This window comes from Notechis scutatus, chromosome 2, assembly GCF_049901735.1.
Source record: "Notechis scutatus isolate UNSWTSFEM ecotype Mainland chromosome 2, rNotScu1.2, whole genome shotgun sequence".
Classification (NCBI taxonomy): Eukaryota; Metazoa; Chordata; class Lepidosauria; order Squamata; family Elapidae; genus Notechis; species Notechis scutatus.
The window spans coordinates 247,209,565-247,232,383 of NC_142010.1; the positions used below are offsets into that span (position 1 = coordinate 247,209,565).

Here is a 22,819-nt window from a genome sequence, read left to right on the forward strand (position 1 = left end):
AAAGTCAAATAAAAAGGTATGACGGAAACTAGTAACACTATATGTAATTAGATTTGTAATATATAATTAGATGAAACTTTGTATTATATGTTTAAAGTAACAACCGTGAATGAATACTTTACACAACTTGAGAGATGTCAGATTGAGCGAACACTGTTTTGCTTAAGTTGCGATAAGCGGAAAGTTTGATTTTACTATATTTGTATAAATTTGTTTAATAAAGTATTTTTATAAATAAATAAAAAAGAATAAGTCTGTCGGTTCACCTGAGTCCAAAGGACAGACTCCTTTCCCCCTTTACTTTTGTAACTAATTCTTTGGTGGTCTTTGAGGTGTGACTAAGGAAGGATTTGTTCTAGCTGTCAAATTACAAGACAGCCAAAGAGTAGCAAAGGATTAGATGCCGCATTTGCAGCAGAGGCTGTTAGCACAAAGAAGGATAAAGTTACAAGGCTATAAATCCCCTTGTTTAAGGGCATGAGCTGAATTCTGCTGAATAAGACAAGAGGAAGTTTTTCCTTCTCATGTTCTGGCAGCACTGAACTTTTTAATTCTAGCTCAGGAAGCTTCAAAGTAACCTGAGCTCTGAGATTCATCAGAGGTGGTATTTGTTTAGGAAACTAACAATATAACCATGGGAATTTGTAATGAGATAAATTTGGCTTATCCGAAATTGGAGAAAGATTGGCACAAGCTAAACAAATGGGGGATGGCACACCACAATTACTATTTGTGTGTGTGTCTGTCTGTCTGTGTGCAAAACTCAGAAAAGAAGCAACATTCTGGGCAGCATTCCAACCTATAAAATGATAAATTTGGAGATGTATAAAACAATGTCAGCGACAACAAAAAACACGGATCTTTGGGGTTCTGAATTATTATTATTTTTTTAGAATTATCAGCTGCAATTGATAATGAATCAAATCTCTGTCTGCAAAATCAAATATAGATACAGAAAAATTACTTGATTTCCCCCCTCCCCCCATTATGGTTCTGTCTGTCACTGTGAAAGATGGCAGAGAAGGCATTCAGCTTGGTACAAATCAAAACAATGAGATTTACTTGGAAATATAAAGTTTCTCAAGTGAACCTTGGTAGATAGTCCCCTTTTTAATGCACACAAATGCTCTTGGTCAACCTGAAAATCAATCTAGGAGCTGGTTTAGGTTAGGCAGAGAGGCAGTAGATTGCATTGATTTATTTACTTTTATTAACTGCTGGCTTTGATCCTCTAAATCCCTAAATGGAATGGAACTGCCTTATTTGAGGAACGGCCTCTCCCCAATTGCATCAGTCTGTCCCATTACATCCATCAAAGAGGGCATGCTGGGTGTTCCATCATTTAGGAAGCTACATTTGATGGGTTTAGCCAGGGTTAGGGGATTTTCTTGGCTATGGTGCCTGCCTTGTGGAATAGCCTTGTTCCCTAAGGCAGCCTGGCACCTTACCCTTGACTTTCCAAAGGTCCTTCAAGACCTGGTTGAGCCCCAAGGCCTGGAGACACCAACTAGTGAATCGGCTCCTTTATTATTAACATTGCTTATTATTTCTTTTTTTAATCTGTGTTTTATCATTTTTTAATGTTTCTAATGAGGACTGCAGAAAAAACAATTGCTACCAACCTGCCTTCCATTGAGTATACTGCATAAGTCAAAAAAAGGCTGTGAAAAAAATAGACCCCTCACATCCCGGACATAAACTGTTTTAACTCCTACCCTCAAAACGACGCTATAGAGCACTGCACACCAGAACAACTAGACACAAGGACAGTTTTTCCCCAAACGTCATTACTCTGCTAAACAAATAATTCCCTCAACACTGTCCAACTATTTACAAAGTCTGCACTACTATTACTATTAATCTTCTCATCACTCCTTATCACCCATCCCTCCCACTTGTGACTGTATGACTGTAACTTTGTCGTTTGTATCCTTACGATTTATATTGACTGTTTCCTAATATGATTTGATCGCTTATTGTACCCTATGACTATTATTAAGTGTTGCATCTTATGATTCTTGACTCTTGATGAATGTATCTTTTCTTTTATGTACACTGAGAGCATTTGCACCAAAACAAATTCCTTGTGTGTCCAATCGCACTTGGCCAAAAAGAATTCTATTCTATTCTATCCTATGATAATATTTGTTGCTATTTGTGAATGATTGTTTTCAGCTTTGTTGTATGCTGCCCAGAATCTCTTGTTTTGTGGGATGGGTGACTATATGAATTTGAAAAATAAGTAAATTTTAAAAAATGAATGACCTTATTGCATAATGCGGCAGCTTTAACAGGAATTTATTTGTGAACTTTATGTCTAATCAGTGGTTATTAACCTTTCTGTGCCTCTTCTGTAGTCCTCTGTTTTTCATAACACAAAGCATATTGTATATGATTCAACAGCAAAAAATGAATAGTATGACTAACATTTTCCTGTAAGGGTTGGGAAGTAAAATCATTCTTAGAATGAGTGCATATACATGGAATTGGTACGATTATAGCACTATATTACCTTTCTGGCAGTTTCGTCCTTCAAAACCCAAAGGGCAATCACATTCATACCCATCTTTCTTGGGCACGCAGGAGCCCCCATTGTCACAGGGGGCACTCACACAGGGATGGACCGTGTTCCCTAAGTTGACTCCAGCTGTGAAATCCTGCTTCGTGTCTATCGTCCGGTCATTCAAAACTATCTTTGTTTAAGAGATAAGAAAGAAGCTTTAAAGTTTTCTACTTGAAGTTTCTACTCTATTACTTTATTTATTATCCATCAAGTTAATCTTTTATGTTAAGCCTTTTTTATTCAATCAAAACTAGAAGAGGAAATGAGTATTTGGAGAGGTCAGCCTAACATCTGTTTACTTTCATTAGTAAATTACCCGAAAATGATCTTCCAAAGGATTCCACTGTTTATCCTTAATAAGAGACAAGAATGTAATATGAATGAGCACTTTGGGACTAAGTAATCAAAAAGCCTTGACTTAATTCCAGGGTTGTTTGTTTGTTTTTTTAAAAAAACAATTGAATCAGTCTTAGATATTTGATCCCTGAACTGTAGAAGAGTTTGTGCAAGACAGAAGTTTGCAAGAGTTCATCAGATATGTAAAGCAACCTTCTCAACAGAAATTTCAAAACAGAATCTTCCTGAATCCTGACCCAACACTTATTTAAGTCATCATTTCCAGGGAAGTGTGCATTTAAAAGGGAATATAGCAACCATGTACACCATTTGCTTCTTTCAGAATTTATACTGAACAAACTATTGTTCAATAGACTGGCTTTGGGTACTCTGAAATGATGGATTAAGAAATTTTAGGCTGCAATCATATGTTTCTAAAAGGTGGGCCAAATGTCTCCCAGCAAATAAGCTTCTATGGTGGTACTTTCCTGCTATCAAGAAAGCATTACCAAAGCCCCTGCAGACTCTCATCCCCAAATTGACAATCTGTGCTAATCCTGGAGGAGGTACCAAAATATTCCCATCCTCTAACTTCAGAAAGACTGTGTAAAATAAAGCCAAATGATTTCATTTGGTTTTCAGAGGCTGGGAAATAATTTTTAAAAAGCTATGGCCCTCCTTCCTATCTTCTCAGCTGTATGTTTGTCAGTAGATTTTGGATTTATCAGAGGCTTTGGCTGCAGATTGAGCAACATAAAAAAAATGAATTAAAACTGGAAGATGCTCAAATCATGGCCAGATGCCTACATTCTCTTCACCCTGAAAATGTTTACATGCCCAGTTCAGAATTGCATGTAATTCCATGTAAAAAGTCCATCCTGATCTCTGATTACAAATTATGATATTTGGATCTCTTAAGAGACCTTTAAAAAGCAACGGAATCAAACAGACTCAGATCTAGCATTAACCCTACAACTGTAAATAGTCAATAGTGAATACATTGTTTTGAAAAGCAGATACCTTCTGAATACTTCCAGAAAATGGTTTCAGAACGCCCGAGTTCTTTTTCACATCATCATAATTTGGTACTCCACCTATGAAGATCTCAGGGTTACATTTAATCTGTGTGAAAGCTCCCTGCCAATAAATAACAAACATAAAAATAAATGCAAGAGAAATAAAATATATCTCTAGCGGTAGAGTGGAGAATGGTTGCTTCTAGGATACTGAAGTAATGCAAAATGAAAATGGGACACTGAGGGCACATGTCTGGCTTTCCTTCACACAAAATGATAAAATTTTGGACTGAAGATGACTCCATGAAAAGCAGATCCAATCACAATAATAGAATGAAGAGTCAGCAAGTAGACCACTCTTTGATAATTCCTCTCTGGACAAGGAGTGGACTTGAGATTGCCCAGAAGTACTCCAGGTAACTATCCTTCATAAGGAGACCACAAGATAGCTGTCTCTGATTGATGTACAACTCTAGGAGGAGAGGAAATAACCAAGTGCTTAAACCATGGTGAGTGCTTTCAGAGAACATTAAATTTGCATACTTCCTTGTTTAATCATTTTGGAAATTTCTTGTTAACTGCTTTTTAGTTGTTAGGGAGCTGTGAATTGACAGTTTTTTTTAACTCCAGATGAATTCACGTTTTAGCAAAATATATATTAACTACAATTTAATAACTTTTTCTTTTTATAAACAGCAAAAGGGTGATTAAAACATTGATTTTAGAAAGTTAGAAAAGGACTAAGCATCCAAAGAAATTAGAAACAAATTGGTATTAATTATAATGAATCCTTCCCATAAGAAAATGCTTTTGTTTTTTATTATTTTTAAATGAAAAATAAGATTTTAAAAATTAGAGGAACTGGAAGGAAATAAAGATAACAATTAAAAGAGAACATTTAATCTTGATTTACAATTACAGAATGAAGTAAAATATTTTAACATTGGATATATTGAAGGATATTTTTGAATAATGGACCCAGCAGTTAATTTTAAGGTTGCTTTTGCCTCTATAGAGTGTGTTGAAATGATGTTATGGTAGAGGAACGAGTTCTAGCTGACAAAATCAAGGCTTGAAAGCGGATTTCTACAAGAATGACATGAAAAAAGATGCTACACTGGACATACAAAAGAAACTGGTTTATGTCTTAATAATTAAAAGGGATATACAAATAACAAACTTTGAAATGGCTTGGATGATTTTTCTACACTGGATTTACAAAAGAGGCTTGTTAAAATTTTGGAAAATTTTGTAAAAATGGACAAAGAAAAGATGAAAAGAAATTCCGTTCTACAACATTATTTGAATGGATTAAAGATTAGAATATAAAGTTGGTTTATTTGATCAGGGTCAAAAGAGACATGTTGTATCTCTGGTATCCCTTAATGAATTTTCGCTGATATCAGGACTGTGACAATGCTTCATGGATTTGTTTATAAATAAGAGATGGGATATGGGAAAAAGAGATCATTTTATTTTAAGAGATGATTACTAAATTACTAAAATTGTTGATGCTCATTGGGATTAAGGTGGAAAGTCATTTCTTTATATGTTTATTTTTTCTTTATTTTTATTTCATTTTGTTCTCTATTACTCTGTTTTCCCTTTTTTTCCCTGTGCCTTCCACTCATTCTTTTTATTCTTCTATTTTTTCAGTTGTATTACTTTTTAGTTTTGTATTAGTTTTTATTACTGTAATTTTAAACTGTAATAAAATTATTATTAAAAATAAAAAAGCTATTTTAAAAAAGTCACTGGCCTTATTTAGCCAATAAGTATTAGTATTTCATTAAAATTTATTGAAGGACTTTTTAAATTTTTGGTATCAAATTAGAAAACTTAAAGAGCAAACAGTTTAAACCCCACCCCCCAAAAATCCAAACTTCAAAATTAAATAAATCTCTATATTGTGAATATACAGATGAGATATTTTCTTACCTCTGCCATTCCTTCTACTGGAATTTGTTGATCAACCTGCAAAATGCCATTTTTTGCTGTGCGTGACACTTTGAGCTCATGCCACTGGTTCAAACTGATGGGGTCTTCGCTTCTATTTAAAAGACAAAATGAAACAGTGATGTTTGATCCAAAGAATGGAATCACAGTGAAATACACAGTGATATCAGTTTTCTAAGATTGATCATGTAGAACAGGATCTTCAAACTTGACAGCTTTAAGACTTGTGGACTTCAACTCCCAGAATTCCTCCTCCAGTCATGTTCGCTCAGGAATTCTAGGAGTTGAAGTCTACAAGTCTTAAACTTGCCAAGTTTGAAGACCCTTGACGTAGAAGATGTTATTTGCATAAGATGAGTATTTAGGTCTTGGTATCTCGAGTTTTAAGAATTTCATACAGTAGAAATGACTGCTGTTGAGAACTTGGAGTCCTGTGATCATTAAGAAGGAAAGAATTTCCCCAAACTAATATCTCTCAGATCTGTGGGAGTAAAATCTATTAGACTCAAGCTAGGACATAAAGAATGTCAGCTGAATTCCACCATATCTGAAGGCTAAACAAAAATACTAGAAATATTAGAGAAGCCTAAACAAGAATACTGTAATATTCAGTTTAATGCTGTGACTTAAAAGAAGGCATATACATGTCTTATGCAAAATGCCATAAAGATTGTTCTAATGAGGGATGAAGCATAATATGGCAAGTCTAATCCAATGGTGCCTAATACTCTGCAAAACTTTCTTTTTTTGATTCCTGGTGCTCTCTACATGCAGTCTGTCGAAGCCCAACTATTCAGATCAAGGAAAGGCCTTTCTAGAATTCATTCTGAATATTTCTACTACCTGCTCTTCACAAAAATGATATTACAAGCATCAACAAGGACATGATTAGGGTTTGGTCAATCTATTGGAGCCCAGAAATATGTATCACTATCCAATGACTTTATACCATTTGTCAATTTCATAGTTATGATGCCCACAGTGCCACTATTATGTGAGGCCAAGGCTTCATATGCAAAACAAAGAAGAGATGTTAATATTAAAAATGGATGTTTTTAATTTTAGAATGTTTATTTTATGGTCATTCTAATTTTAGAATGCTTATTTTATGGTGATTTTTATATTGTATGCCACCCAAATTTGGTGAGATGGGCAGCTTTATAAATGCAAATTAATAAATAAAAATAAATTGTTTTGCTTGCAGTTAAAAAACTTCTGAAATGATGGGTCAATTGTGTGCTAGAATTGGACTGCCGGGTGGAATTTCCAACAATGCGAAACTGAAATTGCTTCATTGTAAGGTACAGCAGAAGAGCTATTACTTAACCATCACTGTTTCAGATTAGTTTTAGGATTTCTATTTTAAAATAGAAATTTCAGATACTCAGATAATAGTATATTATACTATTATGATTAGTTTCTAGCCATGATTTCTAGAGTTTAAGAGGCTCTGCAATTGTCAATCATTTTAAATAATCGGGCAAAATAATAAAGTAAATTATTTTAATAAAAGTATAATAAACCAACTATCAATCTCCCAGAGATCAGTCAAAGTTCCACAGGAAATAGAGCAGCTGGAGAGCTTCATCTGAATCATGAAATAAACATATACCATGAGACATGGGAATGAAATTGATTTCATTCAAATTTTCATATGAAACCTGATCAAACCTGAAGTTCCCAAGCAAATGCATACATCAGAATGCAATTATCCACTGATTATTTTTCTTTTTTTAAACTTTGCAATGCATTATCTAATTATAAATGCATAAGGAGAATATTAAGGGGAAATTGATTATTGATTAGGTTGGAAATAATTATTTGCAAAAGATATATATTGGGAAAAGTGATTGCAAAAAATGCATACATTAAAAAAACACTGCAGGAAAATTAAAAAAAAAAACATTTACACCAGGAGTGGGGAAGGATGACCCTTTTATGTCTTGTGGACTTCAACTCCCAGAATTCCTGACTTAGCCATGTTGAAGTTGAAGCCCCAGCCCATGGGAGTTGAAATCCACAAGTCATAAAAGGGTTCCATCCCCGATTTACCCAGATGAAGGTTTGCCTATGTGGACCCCAGGAAACAAAGTGAAATAAATTTGCGTCTGGAAAAAAAATTAACTTGATGAAAGTAAAATAAATGTGTCCATCCTGAACTAAATTATTCATGTTAAAAACAAAGGCCAAAAAAAATGTAGAAAGAGTTAAATAGCTCCGCTATGAAGAATCTCTTAAAATGGGTGGATTGTAACAGATATTTTAAATAACTTGTATTATTTAAATCAGTATCAGTTCTTTTTGCCCATGTGGTATTCTCTAAGGATATCCAATTACTTCACAATTCTAATTATGAAAAGAGGCATTGAGAAAGGACTGTTATTCACAATTGATGTGTGTGGCTTCCCACAGGAGGAATGTGAAAAGTATAAAGGTAATCCTTATAAACTGTCACTAATCTGTGAAGAGAAAAACGGCCAATATATAATAGATAAATGTAAATTAAATCCCCCCCCCACCAGACATGGTAAATTTGGTAAATTTTTATAGAAGAGGCAGAAATGTCATGTCAATTCTAACAATGCATAAATTTAAATTTTAAATACCTGTCATGCTTTCCTTTTTATCATTGATGAGCTCTTAACATTTCTCCAAGTATAAATACCTTTTTAAAATACTGGGAAAACAATAAACCAAACTTCTTGGCTGCCTCTTTTCCAAATTATCTACTCATGCCCTTTCGCTCAGGATTGTATGAACAATTAGGGTTTAATTATCCTGGGTAAATCAATAGATATTAGGGTAATCATCACACTGGATCAATAAGTAATAAAGACCTTGAGTAATAAGAAAAAATATGCACATTATATCCTGCTTATAATGCAAGTCCTAGTCGCTGAATGCTTTCTGCCTTCATTAATTAGGTTACCATTCAATGTCATTTCCCTGTGTGTGAATTCCACTGAAACCAGTGTGATTCTTTTTTTCTGACTACCCATGTTTAATTCTATGATCACAGAAAACTATTTAAATTGCAGATCAGTCCATAAGCCATTAAGGGTGCCACAAAACTATCAATCACTTATGGAACAAATTATGAAAACCTGATCCATAATACATCTACCTTCGTAACATTTGGTTTTTGGATTGCATCAAATTACAAATGGTTCACTTTAATTACCTATTCTTTTGGATGATCCTTATGGGAAAGAATTGAAATAAGGAATGTCATGGACAAATACTTTTTAAAAAAATGTTTACCTGATAATAGCAGTTCCTGAGCCGCAGTCAAACCTGAATTCCACATAGCTGTCCACAATGGAAATGGACAGGAAGTCTTTGCTGCCTGTATCGTAACTATACAACAGGACACCGTTTGCTACATCTGGTCGAAATGTGATCTCAAATTCCATGAAAGAAAGATAGCTGACTGGGTCTAATGGCCAGGGGGTAACAGCAAAAGATTTCAGTGTCTCATTGAATTGAGGTATGGTGAGGGTGAAAACTGAAAGGCCAAAACAAAAAAAAGCATATTAATCCTTAAAATGGCCACTTATAACTTCCATCTCTTTATTTGTGGTTTAAAAAAATCAACATTTCTTAGCAGGAATTAATGCTAGAGACTATATCAGGTAAAATACATTATGGATGTTTAACAACAAACAACAAACTTAGGGACTGCCTTGTTTAGCAACCGATTGCAGTGAAGGCCTTTGTGGCAAACTTTTACAAGTAGCTTTACAATTAATCCTCACATTTATGACCTTCTCAGGTTGGTAAAGCAAGGGGAACTGAAGTAAGATCCTAAGCAAGGTGGTTGTTTCACTTAGCAACTTCTTCATTTACTGTCCTAGTTGACAGTCCAAAATGTGAGAACCATTTGTAGCTTGATTTATTCACAGAAAGCTATTAATCAATTGTCAGGACATGGGCACTTGCTGTGGTGGAAGAGGAGTGAAGAAATACTAGCTATGTGCCTTAGAACTTGGGATGCAAATATGTATGAACAATATTTGCTGTATGATATCACTCCACAGGTTATCATTTTGATGTAACATTGGTTCACTGTCTATGCCACAGTGATAAAATGTTTAAATATCTGTGGCATTTTTACAGGAAGAAACTGTTGTGTAAATCCATGATCAAGCTAGTCAAATCTTTCAGAAGATTATTTTATGTAAAATATTCATTCATTGCCATAAAGTAATATACAACAAAGAAGACAGTGTGCATAGTGATGGTTCACAGGGTTACGAATGAAACAAGGAGAACTGTTGCAGGAACTGGGCATGGCTAGTCTGGTGAAGAGAAGGACCAGGGGAGACATGATAGCAGTGTTCCAATATTTGAGGGGCTGCCACAGAGAGGAAGGGGTCAATCTATTTTCTAAAGTGCCTGTAGGCCAGACAAAGAACAATGGATGAATGCTGAACAAGGAGAGATTTAACCTGGAAATAAGGAGAAACTTTCTGACATTGAGAACAATCAACCAATGGAACAGCTTGCCCTCAGAAGTTGTGGGAGCACCATCATTTGAGACTTTCAAGAAGAGATTGGACTACCATTTGTCAGAAATGGTGTAGGGTCTCCTGCTTGGGCGGGAGGTTGGATTAGATGACCTATAAGGTCCCTTCCGACTCTGATTATTTATTATCTGTTAAAGACTTTCCTGCTATAAGTGATATGGCTTTTGTTACTATCTAACCACAATAGGAAGAACTGGGAGCTAACAGAAACAAGATGGAATGAAGTTGCAGGATCCAATCTGGGTTGGTCACCAGGACCAGTTCGAGCTTTCAGTCTCATGCTGAAGCCCATCCTCAGGGAATTTCTCTCTCACCACATTTTGGTGAGAGAGGATGAGTTCCAGAATGAATCTGAAAGCTCAGAAGACTAAACCTCTGGTGACCAATCTAGATTGGATCCTGCAACATTATTCTGGGACACGTATATTTGTTTTCATTCACGGAATGGAATTTACAATAATTGAAAAGAAACAAAGAAACAACTAGAGAACTTCACACAGGTTGTTAAAACATAGCCTTTCTGACAAAGCTGAAATAAGCTAGAACAGAATTTGGCCTTCCATTCTTCCCCACACCCATCTACTTCTTCTTCAAGGCCAGGAGAAGATTTTGGCAGAAATAGTTTGACTTTTAAATATTGTAGCATTTAAGATGTAAAACGAAGAGCCTAATTTTAAACAGATTACTGAACCTGTAGTTCTCTTATCTGACAACATGTTCCTCAGACCAAGGTCCTTGGTTCAAATCACTGAGTTCAGACAGTGAACATGAACAGGAACATTTTTTTTCTCTTAGTTATGGAAAGGGAGAGGGAAAAGTATATGCCTAATGTTCTCTTCACTTTCATATAGAATCGTGAGGTCCTAAGAACCCTTTGAACCACTAATCAATTCAACAATAGGGTATTATTCGTGGAAGCCACAGGATCACTGATATGCAACAAATATTCTGTAAGTATGAATTGAAATGGGTGTTTTCCTGAATCAGGTGCTCTGTAGAAATTCTGGAGTACCACTCTATTTCTAGCTGACATAGACATCTGCTCACCTTCTTCACAGTGGCGGCCTTTAAATCCAAGTGGGCAAAGGCAGATGTATCGATCTGCTTTGCTGGCTGTGCAGGTACCACCATTAATGCAAGAAGCTTCATCACAAATCCCACTGCTACATTCACCTAAAGCAGGGGAAAAGCATAAAGCAGTGACTTATCATTCAAGTAAGTTAGGTTAGATTTGATAGATGCCACTTCATGATTGATTGATTGGACAAGTGCGCACTATCTCAAGAGTTCTTGTTTTCCATTATAATGTCTTGTTCCCTATATAAACATGAGAGTAGACATATAAATGTGTCACCTTCTAGGTAATGCCTAAACCAATTAAGAGTATATTTCAGGCTACAAGAAGTTTCACAAAATGAAAGCAATGAAGCAATAATTGCAACATTTTTCTATAAATGACAGCTTGCCAAATTTTATACTTTTCATTAGCTTCTTTCTTGTTCTTTTGGTTCTAGATTAAGTGCAATATTTACTTCAGTTGTCTTATTTTTTCTATGTTTGATAGGACCAGGGGTGGGATTCTACCAGTTCGCACCTATTCGCTAGAACCGGATGTTAACATTCTAAGCAGTTCAGAGAACCGGTTGTTAGAAGAAATTACTGGCCTAATACTGTAAGGAAGGCAGGAAGGAAACATTCTGGTGTTGCTTACAGAAACTGCCTCTCTGTTAATCCTTATTACATTCTTGGAAGGACTAGACTTCCTGTCTCTGGAACTTCTCTGGAGTTTTTTTCCTCTTCTTTGCTGGTACTTTGCTTGTGTGGAGTGACCATTCAAAGTTACAATGGCACTGAAAAAAGTGACTTATGACCATTTTTCATATTTACGACTGTTGCAGCATCCCCACAGTCATGAGAGTCCAGGCGAGGAGATGCGTGCCTCGGTGTGAGTGATATTGAGTTGGCCACACCCATTCCCTGACCACCAAGCCACACCCACCAACTAAGCCACACCCAAAGAACCGGTTGTTAAAAAATTTGAATCCCACCCCTGGATAGGATCTATACTAAGAGATGCTAAGCAGCAGGATCTCAACTTATTAGCAACAATGCAACTTGTTAAAGATTCCATCTGCATGGAAGATAATCCATGTTGCCCAAGTATAGTATGGTTATCAGTACACTTCAAGATGGTGGTGTAATCTACAAAGCTGTGCCTATCTCCAATTATCCCTGTGTACTCCAAAAGATCAGATAATGTTCAGACCCAAACCTTGTTCCAAGGAAACAAACCCGAAATAGAGGTAACAGAAAAACCTTTTAATGGTTCTTTACGAATTCTGTTCCTTCACGGTTAAAAGGCTGTTTCAAATTAATTATCTCTGATAAGAACAAGCCTTGCCAAGGTGGTGCAAGGCTGCCAAGAATACTAGATAAAGTTACTAAGAAATATTTCAAACACAGAGAGTCTCCAAACACCAACCAAGATATTTCGAATGTCCACAAGGCTTGAATGCAAAAACTTTTTTGCTTCCTGCAAAGAACTCCAATTTCTCAGCTGGCTTTTATCTCTTGAGGGAGAGGCCATTACCTTGTAGCCTTACTCCCGTGTCGCCCATGCTGCTGCAGCTGCTCTTTCCTTCGAGCAGCCCTGCATGCACGCACACTGGGCACAGGCTCCTCAGGAACCTCTTCATCACTGCTTCCAGCCTCCACCATCTCCAAAGGCAGCATTCCATTCCCTGATGGTCCTGGCCCCATTCCTGCCTCACACACAGGCCCCTCATCTGAGTCCTCGCTCTCTGAGACCTCAGCCATCCGCACCTTGCTGCCAGCAAACCACAACAGATAAGATGAGCATGGTTTTGTTTTACTTATTGACCAAATTCACATGGCTGTCCATCAAATTCACATGGCTGTACATTGGATGGTGAATTAAGATTTTTAAAAAAATACAATTATCAAAATGAAAGGAAAATTTGTGTCATGTTCCCTATAAAAATATCTGTACCAACATACTGCCCATGCTCATGCCAATGCTCTATTAACATCCTGGTCCCAGTGCCAAGGGATGGAGGGGAAGCCAGGTTTTCATGGTCTCCCTGAAAGCTAACACCATCACATCAATCCATATCTCTGAAATGGGCTGTTCCATAATGAAAGTGTCATGAGAGAAAAGAAAATGCTTCCTCAGCCACATTAGATGACACTGATTCATTCTGGGGACCCAAAAAATGCTTAATCTGGCAGATCTAGTGGGACTAGCAGAAACATTGGAGATAGATGTTCCTACAAGCCACATGGCCTCTGCTATAATAAACAGCATAACTGCCTGTGGAACAGCAACCCCCTTCCTGCATGACACTGATTCTGATGGCCTTTAAAAAGCCCTGAAGATCTGGCATTTCCCTGGACCAGGGTGCATAAGCATCAATATGTGTTAATTATGTGAAGTATATTTTGTTTCCTGCAATGTAGGTATTTTATATATGTTCTTTTGTGTCACTTTCTGTTGCTATTATTTCTATTTCTGTAGTTGTTTTCCTGATAGTAGTCCCCTAGAGTTGCCTACAGATGATCAGCTTTATAAATTGAGTAAATAAAGTAAATGCATAGAACATCTTCTATAATCAGCATCATCATTATCTTGCTATCTAAAGGGAAAGTAGCTGAGATAACAGCAATTGTCAAAGCTGGCAGATTTGTCTCTCTCTCCCAGGTAGTTCTGAAGAGCATTTAAATATCACCACTTTAGGCATTAAAGATTTAGCAATACGGGATAATGTAATACAGAATAATGTGGCTTAATGTGTACACTCAAGAGACAATGTCTAGCATAGCAAACCTAATCTTTTACAATACTTGGGAAAAGAAGTTGAAGAAATAGATTGCAGAAAAATTCACACAGACATTTCAAGTTCAGTTTACATTCATTACTGAATTATTAGATTTCCAATGCCCTGCAAAATATTCACCTTCCTTTGAAAGACCTATAGATCTGCATTGAGAATTGTCTTGGACTCTCTGGGAGTGCACATACCAAACTGTTCCTGCTGAAGTGTTGCTGGTGTAAGCACACAAATAATAAACTGGGGTTATAGCTGCATGTTTTAGAAGCTACTTTAATGCACTGCTTCACTTACATTAGCAGGCTTTGCAAAGCAGTTCTCTGGAATACTCTGCATTCAATACATTGGTCTCACAATTATGAGAGCCAGTTGGGTTGAGACATTGTGAGTTCTAGTCTTGCCACAGGCACAAAGCCAGCTGGATGACCTTTGGCCTCACTCACTCTCTCTCAGTCCTAGGATGGTGACAATGGCAAACCACTTCCAAAAATGTTACCAAAGAAACTACAAGGTTTTGACCAGGTAGATGCCAGAAGTCAATGATAACTTGATGAGACATACACGTTTACAGTATTATTAATTTATCTTGTAGGCATTACAGAATACATTACTTTTATCCCTACTACATTTAGCACAGCAAATGATAGAGTAATATTAGTATTTCTTCCTAATACTGTTTTTTTTTTAAAAAAAAACTGTTTCCCCCCTTATCTTTAAACAATGGGTGAGAGCTACTTTTAATGAAATAAAGGCCATAAAGAGATTGAATGATAGATTTCCCAGGTTATTCATAGCCCTTCCAAATGTTTATAAAACATGTTTCCTTAAATAACGTATAGATCAGAAATACTATAATGCAGCTATTGGCTTATAATTATATAATATATATATATATATATATATATATATATATATATATATATATATATATATATATATATATATATATATATATATATATATATATAGAAATTTGCTGAAACGTTGCTAAACTTTAAAGAACAAATAGCGGAAAATGCATTCCATACATATATAGAAAAACACACAAAACACCACACACACAATATATATATATATATATATATATATATATATATATATATATATATATATATATAAAATATATATATATATATATATATACTGTATATAATATATATACACACACACACATATATTTCACACACAGACACACACACAGACACACACACATGAAAGAAAAACACATTTAGAACTCTTTAATAGATTTCTTCCCCCAAATGTGCATTTGAAATAGAAAAAAGTCTACAATTTAGTGGAGAAATGGGACAGAACAGGCTGATAAATGAGCACAGGAAGAACAGGTGTAATTTAGAGCCATTTTGAGCTACAGTAATATATATTTGACAATTATTGTGAAATTCTCTCCCCACTGAGGGGAGAGAGCTGGCTGGACCTTGTTCTTGATGGCCAATTTCAAGAGAAGCCTATAAGCTATTTTGAGAAGCAATTGTTGCTTTCTTCTTAGCACTTTATTTCTATAATGGATGTTTGAGAACTTTAGTTTATGCTCCTTGATTACCCTTGTTTTATTATTTTACCTGATGTTATTAATTTTCATCATTCATTCATTCAATTGTATATTTTAAACATTTTAAACCATTAATATCATTAGAACATAATACGGGGGGAAAAAGAAATTAAATGCCAAGAGCAGTCAAGAGGTATTAAGTCAATGTCAACACAGCCAGGAAACCTATCCAAGAAATGGCATCCTTAATGCATTCAGGCCCTAGACATGGGCATGCATTATGTTTATGTTGTATGGTAATCCATCAAGGTTGGCATGCCAGGAGCATGGGAATATACTTGTCAATGAGTCAATCAATCAGTTAAAAAAAAAAACATTGACAACACATGATGACCTTTGCAATGGGAAGGGGACTATTTCTCTACCCATGTCAGCTATACAAAGTGGAACTCTATATTTTTGATTGATCCCCAAACTTTACGGCTTGGCAGCCTGGTGGAGGGGAAAGGGGAACTGGTCCACTTCTTGCACAAATCAACCTGCATGTGTGTCCACTGGCCCGCCACTCGCGTGGCCCAATTCCACATGGGCATGGCTCGGTAGTAGGCTGCAGCCCAGGAGATGGGGACTCCTGATCTAAGGAATTGCCTGCACGCATACATAACAGCAATCAAGTTCATACTTCCTGATATGTGATCTCCAAATCAGACCTAAGTCTGAACTGAATTTTTTAGGAGAGGAGTAATTCTCTAGCAAACACATCACACAGGCACACACAAAACCAATGGAGGACTTCTATACAGGCAGTCCTCACTTAATGATGGTAATTGGGAGTGGGAACTGCATCACTAAATGACATGATCGCAAAATGCATGCTAAGCTCTTATGTTCCGTAAATGATAATACGCTCCCCTCTTTTAGGTCTTCACAAGCAGAAGAGATACAGGCAGCATATACAGGGAAATTTCCTCTGGAAATTTGATTTCATAAACTCCACCCAAAATGTGGGTTCTCTTGAACCATGCCCTGATTTAGCTAAGATCTAAATTTTTTGGTTGGATATGAGAAGATAGTGATTCCCAATTATCTAGAGACATTATGTCTTAAAACACTAGATCCGTTAGTGGTCAAATACATCAAATGAAACTTTTTTTAGAAGATGCAGATAAGTACAAAATAAGGTGCGAAGATGGGCATGTATGAAAAAAACCCTGAACCCTGTAACCCTGAATCCAAATGAGAAAATCAAACAATGGATACATCAGAAACTAGGGGAATTTCCTATGCATAACATATAATTCAGCAGAAACTACTGGTACTGTGGAATAACTGAGTCTAACAACCATATCATGTGCTTCCTAAACAACTTTACATTTAATATGCTTACTTAGACAGAAGTCCAAATAAATTCGGTATGTCTTACTTTATGTAAGAATGTACAGTACTAGTACGTAGTTACTACGTACTACTTGCAGTATAGCATTGCAGATAAAATATTTTGACTTTTTTACTTATGATGTCCAAGACACAATACCACAAAAGACTGATGAGCCAACTTGATATAAATGCCACAAGCAGCAAATCCTACAAAATGAAATACAGCCTTGATCATACGTTCAAAAGGCAACATCAAATGGAATTCTCCAGCTTCAGGAATAAAAACCCATTCATCCAATCAAAGACATTCTGAGGTGGATGCTATCGACTGATCACTTCTGCTCCCATCTGTTCATTCAATCAGCATTATCCTTCTTATCTTCAAAATAAGGCAACATAAAGCATAAATGATATTCTACTTACAAGAGGAGTTGGGAAAAAGGAACTAAAAACTGTGTGAATTTGAAAAATAACCTATACAGCCCTAAACATTTCCTGTAAGAAGATACTACTAGGATTTTAATATGATGGGTTTTGATAAGCTATATGGTAAAGGTAGCCAACAATCAGTGTAGATCAGAGATAATTTTTTTTAAGTTTCAAGTCCTATAGTATTCTATAGCTTCTCACTTTATTGTGAAATTGCACAGTAGGCTTCCCCAAGACCTTATTTCCTTCAGTGCTTGCTTTCTAGGCCAATTTATTAGCTTTTTTAATATCCCACAGATAACCTGGTATTTCTATCCAGGGGAGAGTTCAACGACTTTGAATGTGGTCGATAGCAGTTACTGCCCTCTTTTGATATATGTTATAAAAAGAACAAAAGGATGACCTCTTATCTAAGTTACACTAGACCTGAAAACTGACTTTGTGTCTACTTCTACCATTGATACAACACAGGGACCTGCACAATCCTATAGATTGTTCCTATGACGTCATTTATATTTTCTACCTGAATTCAATGGTTCAGAGTTGCAAGTAACTGTGATTCAAGGTTGTTTGTTACTTGTAGGCACAAGCAGGTCCTGGACCAGGTTTTCTGAAGGGCCAACTTCTCTCATATGCATCTGCCTGTCCAAGCTGATTTAATAACTTCCTCTAGATCCCATATATATAAGGCATTGTCATCTGACAGGACCTCACAATTTTTTCACTCCCTCCCCATCGAAATCTGGTTTGTTCCTTCCCTACCAGGTTTCAAGAGAGAAATTACAAGACACAGTCCATGGAAGGACCAGTGTGGCACAAAGAGCCATGGAAAGATACAGGCAAGACCTGCACATGGATTAGAGAACAAATGAAAGTATACGATATCATCAAGAGAGTAAAAGAATTGCAATGGAAATGGGCTGGTCACATAGCAAGAAGAACTGATGGACCAAAGAGGTCATGGAGTTGATCCCACTTGATAAAAGGCATCCATGAAAGAGACCTAAAACAAGACAGATCAACATCAGCAAGTATTGCAGGCCCAATTGGCAAAAGAGAGCTCAGGACCATATAGGTTGGAAACAAGTGGAAGAGGCCTTCATCCTGCAGTGGATAGACAATGGCTAAAATGATGATTATGATGAATCCATGGAAGGAGGACATGATGGGAGTGAAGAAAGGAACCTGGCCAGCGTATGATTTTATACAGACGGTGCTAGCTGATAGTAATTGGAACTAAGAACTCCATTACTAAGTGATGCGGTTCTAAGGCACAACATCATGTGACCACAATAAGCAGTTCCAGTAACTCCAGTTGCTATTGTTAGGTGAAATCTTTGTGGTCCAAGAATTGCGTGGTCATGTGACCATCATTAGTGATGTCCTGCCAGCCTTTCCATTGACTTTGCTTTCAGAAGCCAGCAGTGTACTTAATACTGTGATTGCAGGATGCTGCAATGTTGTAACCGTTGCCAAGTGCCTGAATCACAATCGCATAAGGATGCTAGAGCGGCTGCAACTGTGAGGATCTGTCGTAAGTTCGTCTCCTTCAGTGCTGTAACTTCAAATAGTTGCTGAATGAGTGGACAGTGCTGTCTTCTTCTTCTCCACTGCCTGTGAGGCATGCCCAGCCTAGGGATGCTTTGTGAAGGCAATATACATGCAGAGCAATGGGGCTGGCGGGGATGGTGGTGGGTGAGAGTGGCAGAGCCATTGGAAGGTAGGGAGGCCAAAAGGGCAGTGATGGGAGAAAGATACTGTAGGTCAGGGGTATCAAACTCAAGCCCTGCGGGCCAGATCTGGCCTGCGGGGTTCTTAGATCTGGCCCACTGGACCGCCCTGAAAACAGTGAAGGACTGGCCTGCAGTGCCTCTGCCAGTGAAAACAGAGCTTGTGAGGGCCATGGACAGCCCTCCCAGGCTCTGTTTCTAGCTGTTATGGCCTCCTGCAGCCCTCTGCCAGCAAAACTCTCCCAGGTGTCATGGCTTTCCCAGGTGTCAGCATTCCCCCACTGTGGCAGCCCCAAATCTGAATCAAGATGGATCCGGGGCTGATACCAGGCTCCATTTTTTCTGGCAGATGGCGGCAGGATGTTGAGTTAGCCACACCCACCACAGCCACGCCCACTCACCTCCCCCGAGCTCAAACACAACCTGATGCGGTCCTCAATGAAATCAAGTTTGATACCCCTGCTGTAGGTGATTGGGAGACTTGAAGAGCACCTTGCAATCTTAAATGTGGGCAGGCTGCCAAGTGCCTGGATTTTGATCATGTGACTGCAAGGATGTGGCATCACCCTTAATTTCAAGGATCATAACTACCATTCATTCATTGCAGCCATGATGTTGAACAGTTGCTGAATGAATTGTCATTAAACTAGAACTATTTGTACCTAAACAAATAAATAAACAAAACACAGAAATATATTTCAAAGAAAACTCATTACTGCAAGGTCATTATTCTGGGCTAGATCTAGATTCAGTCACATTTAGAGTAGATTCACTAACTTGTCCTATTAAACTACTCTAAACGTTATTATGTTGGGATCTAACTTAAGAAAGTTGTAGCATAGTAGTTGAACTGGGATATCCAGTTTCATCCATCTACAACTATAGAAGCTCAATATATTACATGGATTGACATATTTATTCATTCATTCATTAACCAGTACAGACCCACAGTTGTTTACAAAATAATTACTAAATTATCTATGGTAAATAAAGGAAATTAAATTAAAACAATCAGTAACCAACCAATGTTACAAAAATGTCATTATAATATTCATAAAGTAATGGAAAAATAATTACAATATAAAATTATATTATAATTTTATAATATTCATAAAGTAATGGAAAAATAATTAAAAGTCCAAATAAAATAATATTAACAATTAAATCAATCTAAGTAATTCAAAGTGAAATAAATTAAGGGCAACAATAAAGTCTTCAAGCAATTCTATAGAAAACTCTAGTAGGTTCCAGAATTTTAGATAGGATAGAGCAAGTCTAAATTTATCTAGGGAGTCCATTCAACAAGGCTAGAACAGCAACTGAGGAACCTAACATTTCCTAGCCTCCACTCCCTTTGGGCCAGTCTACCTCACAGGATGGTTGTGGAAAATACTGAAGGAAGAAATTATATATACATACTACATCTTACTGATGGAGGAAAGGTGGAACCTAAATCTAACAAATTAATAAATTAAAACAAACCTATAACATAGAACAAGGTCAATGCAATATCATTATTAGATTGGGTAAGTTGGGATTTATGTATGAGATAAATGAGTTAATGGTAACTACGTTGAACTTACCAACATCTGCCCCACTAAGGCTTTTTCCCAGAGGCCAGGGCCTCATGTCAATGGGATTTCCATTAATAGTGAGTGATTGAACACACCCTTGAAAGCCATGATTGATTCCTACTGACTTCACAAGCCAATAAGCTGTGGGAGCACCACCAAGATAGAAGGGAGTCCGAAAAGTAATTTTGCTATATTGACCCTAGAGGCAGAAGATAGACAGAGAGGAAACAGTGATGAGAAATTAGGCAAAAGAGTAAATACAGAAGCCACTTTATTTCAATTATTACATTTCCGTCTTGCTTTTCCTCCACATATTTTAGTGGAGCACATAGTGTTCCTAGTCAGTTCTTCACTGAACAATTTAACTTAACCAAAATGGGGATTCACACCATGTCTCAGGCCACTCCATCACTAGTAAATGTAATAACTCTATGATAAAATTGCTCTGAATTAAGTCTTACTCCAACCATAGGAATCCAAGATTCCTTAATTGTTGTTTTTTTAATAAATCTGTTTTACAGTTTTTCATTGCTATTGGACTACTGTTCACAACTGCACATTTTTGTGCAGTGCTCCTCCTCTGACCAGTAATACTGGTTCTCCAGTTTTTGTTCTAAAAGGCAAAAGAAGGACAAAAGAAGTCCCATTAATGGCATCAGTGGTCAATCAGGAGATATTTCAGATTTGCTGGTAGAAATACTTCTGAAATGAGGAAATAACTAGAGTGGGCCTGCGATTCAATAGAAATTAGGAGAGAGATTCCTCTGTCCTACAGATTTTGCCAATATTTTGATTAGCTGCTTCTTTCTAAAGAAGCTGCATTTTCTAGATTCATGTATCTCAAACTCAGAGGGTTTAAGACGTGTGAGCTTCAACTCCCAGAATTCCCCAGTCAGCAATTCTGGGAGTTGAAATCCACACATCTTAAACCTGGATGTAGATTCTATAGTTCATCTTCTTCCAGGAAAAACAGAGCAAAGGACCTTTATGTCTGATTCAGTTATTGTCCTTAGCTGTGCATTTCCTGTAATCTGGCTTATGTAGCCATATAAGATATCATGTCTCTTCACTATTCATTTCCTTGATTACAATACTTCATTGGATATATTGATACACCAAAAAAGAAAACCCATGTATTCTGATATAAAGTCAATCTATTTAATATTATTTTGTACTTCCATCATTACCTTTATCCTCCTAAATGCATTATCTTAAAAGGGCTCTCTCTTTGCTTTCTGGGCAGCTGGTTAAACATTGGAAGCTGGTACTGATGTAAGGGTTTTCCCTACTCAAAATACTTAACAGAAGCACTCCTCCTTACCTGAGTGGGAAGCATTGATTCAGAGATATTTTAAGATCTATTTTTATTTCCAAGTGACAAAGCAACAGCAAAAGCACTAGTTAAAGTTTTAGCCTAGTGACATCTGGAAAACCAAGGGAAGGAAAGGAAAGGGAGAGACTATATAAATGATACTAGGGATAGTACAAGCCAGTGACACTTTAAATGAAGTTCTGGTTCCAAAACATACAGCTGGCCCTCTGGGGAAGTAGGACATATCCAGACAGATCGTTTAATGTGGTTTGCTCCAAGCATTTGCTCTGTCTACAAAGCAGGTCTCTATTTTGCTTTGTTCATAAGGCCAGCAAGAATAGCTATCCTAATAGTTTACAGCAGTGGTCCCCAACCTTTTTTGTACCAGGGACCAGTTTCACGCAGAAACACTTTTTCAAGGACCGGGGTGGTGATGGTGGTGGTGGAAGGAGTCTCGAGTTTGGTGGTTTGCTTGCAGGCGTTTCATTACCTGACTAGGTAACATCTGATGTTGTTACCTAGTCGGGTAATAAAACGTCTGCCAGCAAACCACCAAGTTCAGGAGCGCCAATGCCTCCTCATTGCAACCCTGAGCGGCAGATACTCTCTTCTATTGGGACATTTAAAACGGAGGGTTTCAGC

General features: G+C 37.0%; 1 protein-coding gene across 2 annotated transcripts in view; it reads right to left on the minus strand.

Annotated features, from left to right (window-relative positions):
- The window catches only part of EGFLAM (EGF like, fibronectin type III and laminin G domains), a 118,706-nt gene that overhangs the window by 14,919 nt on the left and 80,968 nt on the right, over window positions 1-22,819 (minus strand). For both annotated transcript variants that reach the window (XM_026666417.2, XM_087958502.1), the window contains exons 13-18: window positions 20,875-21,064; window positions 11,445-11,570; window positions 9,133-9,376; window positions 5,854-5,965; window positions 3,920-4,036; window positions 2,513-2,693 (exon numbers count right to left, since the gene is read on the minus strand). In XM_026666417.2, the coding sequence (XP_026522202.2) occupies window positions 2,513-2,693; window positions 3,920-4,036; window positions 5,854-5,965; window positions 9,133-9,376; window positions 11,445-11,570; window positions 20,875-21,064 (970 nt within the window). The remainder of the gene's footprint in view (window positions 1-2,512; window positions 2,694-3,919; window positions 4,037-5,853; window positions 5,966-9,132; window positions 9,377-11,444; window positions 11,571-20,874; window positions 21,065-22,819) is intronic.